General features: G+C 42.5%; 1 protein-coding gene across 1 annotated transcript in view; it reads left to right on the top strand.

The window, feature by feature from the left end:
* Nucleotides 1–4,511: 4,511 nt before the first annotated feature.
* ndufv3 (NADH:ubiquinone oxidoreductase subunit V3) overlaps nt 4,512–10,764 on the top strand; it is a 6,363-nt gene continuing 110 nt past the window's right edge. Inside the window, exons 1-4 of the mRNA XM_084022255.1 lie at nt 4,512–4,747; nt 5,111–5,222; nt 6,941–8,233; nt 10,574–10,764. The exon at nt 10,574–10,764 is cut by the window's right edge and continues 110 nt beyond it. Coding sequence (XP_083878381.1) covers nt 4,703–4,747; nt 5,111–5,222; nt 6,941–8,233; nt 10,574–10,731 — 1,608 coding nt within the window. The 5' untranslated portion in view covers nt 4,512–4,702 and the 3' untranslated portion in view covers nt 10,732–10,764. The remainder of the gene's footprint in view (nt 4,748–5,110; nt 5,223–6,940; nt 8,234–10,573) is intronic.

Here is a 10,764-nt window from a genome sequence, read left to right on the forward strand (position 1 = left end):
TATGACATTCACTATATTTGTAACCAATGTCAATTCTAAACAGAAGTGCACCCTGTTCATCTCTAGTCTGCTTGATTCCCTGAGCCATGGATGGTCAGTCCGAGCTCTACTAATCGAGCAGTGATCACATGTGACCACAGGTGGTTTGACAAATCCAACTGTAGTATGTAGTAAAGATTTTGAACAATTCAAGGTCTGATGTATGATTTCCGAAAAGCATCTGGTGTGACCAACATTTGTTTCACAGAGTGCAACATCTTCTTTGCCTGGAGGTGATCAGGGGCCCGTTCCAGAAAGTAGGTTTTCCTGAAACTCTGAGTTTGTTAACCCTGAGATGAGGGATACTCTGAGTTTTCCGTTCCAGAAAGAGAGGTAACTCAACCTTTAGGTCAGTTAACATAGTAACTGACTCTGTGAACCTAACCTGCTCGCTGGCAGGTTTTCTTCAACAAACCCTGAGTTTCTCCTACATGTCTCCGCCTTTTTCCGGAATCTGAACCAACTCTGAAAAAAATCTGCCGTCCTTTCCTCGTCAACCTAATCGATATGGAAATAAAACATGTAGAGACAGACAGGTAACCAGTCTATCACAGGGCCGACATGTAGAGACAGACAGGTAACCAGTCTATCACAGGGCCGACATGTAGAGACAGACAGGTAACCAGTCTATCACAGGGCTGACATGTAGAGACAGACAGGTAACCAGTCTATCACAGGGCTGACATGTAGAGACAGACAACCATTCACGCTCACATTCACATCTACGGGCAATTTAGAGTCATCAATCAACCTATCCCCATCCTGCATGTCTTTGGACTGTGGGAGGAAGCCGGAGAACCCAGAGAGAACCCACGCTTACACAGGGAGAACATGCAAACTCCACACAGAAGGAACCCGGGCCGACCCGGGGATCGAACCCGGGACACTCTTGCTGTGAGGCAAGAGTGCTACCCACTACACCACCGTGCAGCCCCACCAATCACATATCTAAACAATATTCTCCTTATTCACATTTAAAAATATTCACATTTTCGACATTTCATATCGCGGACATAATGCAGATTCTTTGCAGAGCTCTTAAGATTTTTTTGCGAACGGGTGTTTTCTGAAAAAGGACATTTCTTTATTGAAATAGCTGCTTATATTTACTGTATAATATGTGAAATATGATTAAAATCATATGCCTTAGTCTAGGTATATGTGCAATATTTTTATGCTTAATTTTCAGCTGAAGCCAGTTTCTTTTTGTGCCTGGGGGATTACACCTACATAAAAATTATTTGTTCATTGCGCTACTTTGAGATCTACAGGAGTCGAAGCCTTGTCGCCTGCACCGTAGGCAGTGTTGCTAACCGTTACACCACAGTGTTGCTCGGCGTGGCTGAAAATAAAGACTTATCACCTTTAGACCAATCGACTGTTTCATTCAGTTATACACATTAAGTCGGGCCGTAAATGTCCGCCACGACAACTGTCTCTACTTTGCTGCAGTTACGTTGCTCCACTTTCTAAGGATGAGCTCGTTTTCTACATAAACACTCAGTAATATCTAATAACGCTCTCCCGGTTGCCATGGTGAATCGTAGTATCGGAGCTCCATTGATGATGGCTTTGTAGAGTTGGCAGGCACGCGCGTAACTCAGAGTTTACATACTCAAGAGTTGATTGAACTAATTCAAAACTGCTGTTCTGGAACCGAAAACTCAGAGTTGCCCATCTTAGAGTTGGTTGACTCAGAGTTCAGGGTTAGGTTCAGAATTTGTTGAACCTGCTTTCTGGAACGGGCCCCTGGTTGTTGATTATGATCCACTCCTCTTCTTCGCACTGCCAAGTTGCTGGATGTTGGCAGGAAGTGGGAATCGCCATTGTACATGCCGATCCAGAGCATCCCAACATGCTCAATGGTCACATGTCCGGTGAGTATGCAGGCCATGCAAGAACTGGTATGTTCTCAGCTCCCAGGAGTTGTGTTCACAACTCACACACCCTGGTCACATCGCACCCACCCTGGTCAGATTATGTAACAGGACCTTGGGTTCCTTGAAAGGCGCTATATAAATATCAGTTATTAAAAATTTTTCTGAAGTAATTTACATTTAGGTCATTTAGCTTTTTGGAGTTACTCTTTTGTCCAAAGCGACTTACAATAAGTACATTTGTCAAAAGAAGGAAACAAAGAAACCACAACATATCATTGCCGATAAAGTAAGAGCTAAAAATAGAACAAGTGTTAGATCCTTGACTGAGTAAAGTAGTAGCTGTTCAGCAAAACATACCTTAAGAGCAACAGTGCTATGATCAGAGTACTATAGGTAAGGTTTTTTTGTCGGTGGGGGGGGGGGGGGGGGGGGGGGTTAGTAGGTCATGCTCCACTTTGGCCAGAGTTTTTCAGAAATAATCATTTTCTGTGATAAAAATCTGGGTTTTCGTGTAAATGAGAGGTCATACCGCGTGGAAATATCTGCGTTTTCCCTTTGTGTAAATGGGGTCTAAGGCACACCAGCAAAAATCATGCTGTCTAATCAGCAGATATGATGATCATCTCAGCAAAGAATCCAGCCATCGATGGGTTGATGATTTTGGTTTCCATTGGCCTTTGTTACATAATTCTGTTCTCAACAAGTTATACAACATACATCAGTAAAGATTTCCAACTTAAGTAATTTATTCATCAAGATCTGATGCGTGATTTAAGGCTTCCCTTCATGTTTTTGAGCAGTGTACATTTCTCCCAACCAATTCAAATGGCTTTATGTATTTAAGTGAGTATCAGAGGCGCTGTTTGTGAACAGGCAAGGCAGGCAACTGCTTGGGGCCCCGAGTTGCCAGGGGGCCCCCGAGACTCGGCCCGAGGGCTGTTTTATGAATGTTTAAAAAATCAATTTGATGCCCGCCCGCCGCCGCCGCCGCCGCCGCCGCCGCCGCCGCCGCCGCCGCCGCTGCACATTTTGTAGATGTATATTTTCAACTAAGGCTTTGTTAAAGTTATTTCTGTTATTTAAATTTGTATTTTATATTTGATGCCAAATGTGCAGACAAGCACCTTGTTATTTAGTTAGTTATTATATTGTTTTTATTGTTCTTGACATTTATATATGCACATTTTGAATATAAAAAACGTTGGTTTCATACATCTTTCGTTGGCGTCAGATTATTTAGAAGATTATTCTTGTTATTGTTTAGTCAGAAGGGCCCCACTGAAAATTTTGCTTGGGGCCCCAACAGACTCTAGAATCGCCTCTGGTGAGTATGCAACATTTAGTTTCTGATAGGCCAAAGAAATCATTCCAAGTGTATTCAGTGTTGCATTTATTGTCATTTGACCTCAAGTCATATAGCTCCAGTGTGCAAGCATGAGCTTTAGCTGACACTGAAATGATTGATCGTATAGCAATGTCTCCATCTTAGACAGGTAAAAGTGAAACTAAGATGTCTACGGGTTCCCGGGTGGTGAGCTCCGACGATTTAAAAAACTCATCGGAAAACGGAATCAGACCGACCAGAATATAATCTGAGTACTGACAGGTAGTGATGTTACGAGATGTGCCGAGGCTTTCAAAGCGTGTGTCGAGTAATGAAGGGGGCGTTTCCGCGAAGCGCGTGGGAGGAGCCAAAAATGATGACGTCGGAAGCCTCGCTGCCCGGCTGTACAACGTGATTGCTTCGGGCAGTGGTTCAGATTTTGCAGCGAGGTTTACAGCTAAATAGACCCCTCAGGCTCCATTCAACATGTGGGTTTTTGAAGGAGAGTTGCGATCAGTTGAAAGTTTGGATAGTTTGTTTGGATAATAGAGTTTAGATAGCGTTTATATAGTTTGGAGATAGTTTGGAGAGTTAAGGGAGAGAGAGAGATTTAGGAGAGTGATGATACCATTTGGGGACAATTTACACACACAGAATACATTCAAACTATTTATTATACACATATGTGATAATTACAGAAATTATTTCGTCATGGGGCGGCCGGTGGGCTCAACGTCCTTGATGCGGCGATCCCAGGCTTGACTCCCGGCCCGCGATCAGTTTCCTGCAGTGTCTTCTACCTCTCTCTCATGTTTCCACACTGTCTACAGTATAAAATAAGAAGAAGGCTTGAAGGATCTTTAAGAAATTATTTGGTCATACATTTTTTGTAATTCATAGTTATTCCCAACAGACACAACAATGCAATGCATCACACATTATGTGGTTCAGATACAGCTGCCTGTGATTATACACTTGGCCAGTAGGTGGTTTCGTGTGCACATGAAGCTTCGGGAAATTAACCCTTTCTCGAACCAATTGCTCAAATGGTCCAATGCCTCGTGAGGCTTCATCTCACCATCACTACTACTGACACAAATCATCCCATAAAGACTGAGAAGAAAAGCAGCGGGCCGTGCCGGTGGATCAGAACCCAAACGTAGCGGACAGACTGGCGGACGGACCGGAAGTGATGATCGGAAGTACCCGCTGAGCTAATGCTAATCTTCTGTCGGTCAACAGGTATCACAAGCAGCACAACTACATCACGTACCAAAGAACATGTCCTATTTATTTAGCCAAAAACAAACCCTTGTGACAATGATATAGTACATAACACATATTACCATGAGAATATGGCCGTCGGACTGACACCTTTGGTTTGGTTCATATCGGTCTCGTTGTGGAACTGTTGTGTTTAGCTCATAGTTTCCGCCCGGAACATAACTGGGAACACGAAATGGCGACCTCCTTGCTGCGGTTAGGACGACTGGGTACCCTCAAGGTAATAATAATTGTGTTCCTTCCTGAACGTTCCGTATGAGATTTGTTCGGACAACATCTTTATAGAGGTTATGTAAGGTTTATCCGAGACATCCGGTGTGACATAGTTCACTCCATGCGGATGTCTCCCCACTGACCCCGAGACGCCATGGACTCCACCAGCGAAAACACAATACCTTCACCACACCTGACGTCCTACACGTATCTATAACTATAACCGTTTGAACATAACACCACACAACACGACCTGCTCAGGCTAACGAGCTTTCCTGCTGCATGCTCCACGTTGAACGTGGTTGTGTGAATGTGTGAAAGCTGTCTGCTCTATGAAGATAAGTTTAAGTCTAAGTCTGCTCTGCTGCAGGGTCTCCGGCTGGAGAGCTGGCGGGTCCTGAGTCGCCGCTCCGCTGCTCCCTTCTGCACTCAGGCTGAGGAGCCCGCAAAGCCAGCGAAAAAGCCCAAATCTGCTAACAAGAGTAAGGCAATTCATTTTGTTCACTCCATGACATTTTAAATTGAATAATACGAATTATAAACTTTATATTATTATTATTATTATATTAATATATTATTATTATTATTATTATTATTATTATTATTATTATTATTATTAATAATAAACAATACAGTCAGTACAAATGTTTTACAATAAAGGAAAATGGACAAAAATAAACATTTTGGTGGAAACAATTTGAGATTTATTAAATGTTGAAAGTTTGATGTTTTGTGAACAATTATTATTTGCTACCTAGAACCTAGAAAATCAATACAGCATAGTATTATATTATTTTGCAATGGCAATGTTGTATTGATACATGGATGCCATTTATCTTTTATTATATAAATGATATTTATTGCAAATACAAATTAAATGTTTGGTAAGGATTGCTTCTTCAGTCCACTAGCTGCTTCACTAGAGCTTTTTCTGGTGTGGTCATTGGGAAGTCAGCTGATTTGACTATGTAGATCATAATACCACAGGTCAGTTTGTCAGGTTTATGACGGAACGTTTTTGAGGGTTTGATGACAGTGTTGGTAAAAATAAAAATAATTGCAATGAACCGAGGTGAAACTTTCTTATTCGATAAAACAGGTCTTGGAAAAAAGAATAATGATATAATTTAAGGCATATCCAAAATGTTTAAAATCGCAATAATTTCGTATCGTGATAATATTGTATAATGGGGCCTCTTGTGATTCTGACGGCCACTACTATTTTGTGTCTTGATTACACAAAATAAGTATTTTCCAGCCACCTCAGAACATCTTTCAAAGGTGAAAGCTCCCTGTAGGTCTTCTCTGTGTTGGGGACAGCTAGAAAAAACAACCAGTGTGGGGCTTCTCAGTACACACCACAATCTCTGTCCAAATCTACCAACCACTGATTACAATAAGTAGAATAATGGTGCAAATATTAAAGCCAATACCCATATTTGTGGCATGGATATATAAATTATTACATAGAATGCAAAAAAAACCAAACAAGTAAAATACAACATTTAAAAAGAATTGCAGCAGTGCAAAGTGCAAAGCAAGTGCCAAAACGAGTATCATGCCTGTATCAGTAATAAAAAGCTAAATCAATCATATTATGATTTTAGCTTTTCTTTACAATTATATAGCTAGTTTGCTTCCCTGATTGTAATGGTAGTGTGTTCCATAGCTTTTAGCGTGTCATTGAAAGGCTGTGTCCACAATTATATATAAGGAAGAGAACTTCAGATCAAATGTTTGTAAAGTTTTGTTTGCTGGTTGTTATTATGTATCGATGAAGATTTACCCATTGTTTTCCTTCTGTCTGTTATGTTACATACTATATGTGTATACATGGTTTATGATTTAGTTACGCTGATTTTAAAGCTTAATGTCACTTTCTTTTTTACAGTGCATGAAATGTGCCTTAAGGTCTAATTCTTTGTTCTCTTCCAGTCATCCAAAATAATGCACTATTAAAATTAAGTTTATACTTGCTTGTGTTGCTTATTGTGAATATAAAGACTGTACAATATAAACACGGTTAACAGTTAAGTTTATGTATTTTAATAAATTCATATTGTGTTGTGGTAATTACATTTTTTATTTGCAATATTGCAGGAAAGCATAATGGGTGCGACATAACGTTTGGAGGTCATGCAACTTTGCTGTTAATGTTTGCTATTATTTAACCCCTCTTGTACAATTACCCATTTTCCAGCAGAGGCTCCAGATGAGAGAGCAGCCTTGTTAGCCTGCAAGACAGCAGTTGCCTTTCCAGCTAGACTTTTATTGCCTGGAGATTTCCCAATACAGTCTCTAGGTAAAGCTGAACCAGTGGCCACCCCAGAGACAGTTGTAGCTGCAGCAGCTGCAGCGCCTGTCTCTGCTACAGGTGAAGCAGCCAGAGCTGAGCCAGAGGCAGCAGAGGATCCAGCTGCTGACCCAGATGTTACTCAGGTTATCGCAGACACAGCTCTACCTGTAGTTGACGCAGCTGCTGAGTCCCTGCTTGACGCAACCATTAAAACCTCGGCACCAGATGACGCTCCAGTTGCAGCCTCCACCATAGGCGATGTAGTTCCAGGTGCCGCAGCCTCCTCTGGACCCAGTGGCCCAGCAGCAGACGGATCATCCTCCTCATCATCTAGCGACTCTGACTCAGACTCAGACTCTGAGGATGACAAGACAGAAACCAAGACCTCACCATCAGCAGTGTCAGAACCCACTGTGGAAGCAGAAGTCCAGGAGGTCACATCAGAAGTGAAGGAAGACAGTAATGAAGCTAAGAAGGAAGTTCCACCAGAACCTGAAACTACCCCTGCTTGTGCTACAGAAGACACTGCTCCAGCAGCAGCGGCTCAATTCATCGTCGAGGCCCCCAGTGTTTGCTCTGAGGAGTTAATAGACCCCGCTCCCGAGAACTGTACTGCCACCAAAGACCATGTGACCATTCCAGAAGTTTCAGTTGATGCAGTGGAACCCGTTGCATCTCCTGCCGTTACTGTGGCCCAAGTAGAAACTCCAGCTGAAGTTGTGATCCAGGCTTCAACTCCAGATAAAGCCCAGAGTGATGAACCTGTAGAAACCACTGAGTCTGCCGAAGCCCCCGCAGAAGCTACTGAAGCGCTCCCTGCTGAAGTTGCTGCCGAGGCAGCAGCTGAAGTGTCTGCATCTGTGGAGAGCACCGAGGAGCTGATGGACCCGGCTCCAGTCATAGCTGAAGCTACTCCGGCTGAAGCTACTCCCGTGGCAGCTGAAGTAACCACTGTGGAAGCTGCCGCCGAGGCTGCAGCTGAAGTTTCTGACCCTGTGGAGGAGCTGGTGGACCCGGCTCCAGTCATGGCTGAAGCTACTGAAGCTGCTCCTGTAGAAGCTGAAGCGGCTGCTGAGGCTGCAGCTGAAGTTTCTGCCCCTGTGGAGAGCACTGAGGTGCTGGTGGATCCGGCTCCAATCGTGGCTAAAGCTGCAGGAGAGGAGCTGCAGGCGGACGCCCCAGCTGAACCATCTGAGGGTACACACTACATCACCCTATTCCCCAAATCTCTACCTTTCCCTTTCCTCTTTGTGGATCTATGAATCCCGACAGATGACCGTCCTTTTCTCTCTACTCTACTGTTGTAGTCTTAACCAGGTTGCCACTTTGTTTTGCATGGGGTTCATATTGCACTTTAACAATGCTTGCAGGTGCATTCCCTTTCCTAAGGCATTTTCTACATTTTACTATTTGTTTTAACATTTCCTTTGCTTGCATTCTGCTAATTGAATCGTAGACTTGTAGTCTATCTTTGACCCACCCACACAACCATGCTGTTGCTGTCAACGTATGACCACGGAGATGTTGCTCATTGCAGAGGTTACAAGTAACAAAGTACAAATACTTTGTTACTGTACTTAAGTAGATTTTTCAGGTATCTGTACTTTACTTGAGTATTTATTTTTCTGATTACTTTTTACTTTTACTCCCTACATTTATACACAAAAGTATCTACTTTCTACTCCTTACATCGTAAAAATAGGCTCGTTACTTAAAAAAAAAAAAAAAACTCCACAGATGGCAACAATACGTAAAAGCATACGTAAAAGACGTGAAGAACTTGAGAGGGAAAGAGGGAGAAGAAGAGGGGGACAGGTTACCGCGGGAAGAAGTCGAATGAGTGAGGGGACGGAAGCAAAGCGGGGTCCGGGATTATTGCTGACGGCGACACTTCAGAAGATTAAGAGAAGCAAGACATTCCCCGTCCATGGCCCTATTTAAAAGAATTATTCCTTGTTGTCGGCTCCAAAAAGGACTCATGGCGTATGCGCTGTGTCCTGTGTCAACCGAAAAACCACGAGCTGCTGGCGTTCAAAAATTAATTTTTACTTTTTACTTTTACTTTGAAAGTACGTTTCGGAGCCTGTACTTTCTTACTTTTACTTGAGTAAAGGAGTTGAATCAGTATCTCTACTTTTACCAGAGTATTTTTTTACACATGTATCTGTACTTCTACTTAAGTACAGAATATGAGTACTTTTGCCACCTCTGCATACCATGACAATAATTCTGCTCATGTTTCTACTTGTTTCCCCTCTTTTGGTCACTCGGGAGTCTAGCACCTATCTCTATTTTAAAAAACCCTTGCTGCAGTTGCCAAACCCATCTTCACTCCCAGAATATTTGACTCTTCTTGATATATTGCTCATTCTTGTCATTTGTAATGTTTCTCTTTGTAGGAAATATGGGTTACAGGTTTTTTGAGTTAGTGTTAGGGTAACCGGTAATAATGCCATTGTTTGGATTTCTTGTGCCAGGTAATGTGCTTGCTATCAGTAATGTGAGTAGAGTGCACGGGTCCTACAGTGGAGACGTGTTCTCCTGTCTATGACAGCAGCTGGATGTAGAAGCTGGGAGTGGTTGGAGTCAGGAAGCAGGATTACACACTTAAAAAATGATTAGATCATAGTCATAAGACAGCAGCTACCAACCAGTGGTTGTCACATATTTAAATCCTAAGCATTCCAGTAACTACAGCCTACAACACTTCTCTGACCAGCTGGATAATTCTGATTCCTGGAACAACAACCTCCTCACCGTGGTCATTCATTTGACCACCTGTTTTTGTTTGAACTTTGTGAATCTGCTCTTCTCCTGGAATTTGGGATACGCACGCCGTTGATTAATGAAAAAATGTAAATGTCTTAAAGGTATTTCTCTGTGATTGCAAATGTGTATGTTTTTTCCAGGATCTCATGTTTATAACCTTACTGTCACAGCATGCTATGGGTTTCCAGACAGATTTAAATACAAAAGTAAATGAACATACATTATGCACCTCTGTTATATCAGAAACACCAAAGCCTTGTTTCCAACACACTATGATTTTGACTGTGCGTCCTTTTTAAAAATCCATTACATGCTTGCCTCTGCCAGTATCTTATTTCTCTAGTATGAGCTGACTGTATTGTCTGCACCTTCACCAACATGATCCTTGAGGCTTTTCACACCAGTGTGTCTCCACACTGTTGGGGGTAATGTGACCTACTGCCACAGGAAATTCCCCACAATAAACCACCTTTGTCAGCATGTGTGAATATGTAAATGTCCTGTCGCTTCAGAAATCTTTTAAAAACGTTTACAAAGCAAGACACTTTTTTAAAACTTTTTTTAGTTTTATCAAAAATGCCTAGATCGAGTCGTAAATACCTAAAAATAGTAATAGTGACAAGGACACAGGAGTACACCCAGTATTGCATTTGCCTAACCTTGTGTTTTCTTTTCTATAATGCATGAACAGCAGGGAGATTTGTATGCTGGCCTTTGTGCCAGACACAGCTTTCTTACAGCCTTTTTGTTTCTTCCTTCCTTCTGCAGAGGCTGCAGCAGTGGCACCTCCAGAACCTGATGAGCCCTTTGACAACAGCAGATATAACAACTACCAGCACCATAGCTACACCCCCTACACATTTGCAGACCTGGATGTAGAGATGGCCAAGTTTCGCCTCCCGCAGCCCTCGTCCCTCAGACACTAGAAGAGGTGGCCTGGCTGCAATCCTTTATATTGC

This window comes from Eutrigla gurnardus, assembly GCF_963514095.1.
Source record: "Eutrigla gurnardus genome assembly, chromosome: 12".
NCBI lineage: Eukaryota > Metazoa > Chordata > Actinopteri > Perciformes > Triglidae > Eutrigla > Eutrigla gurnardus.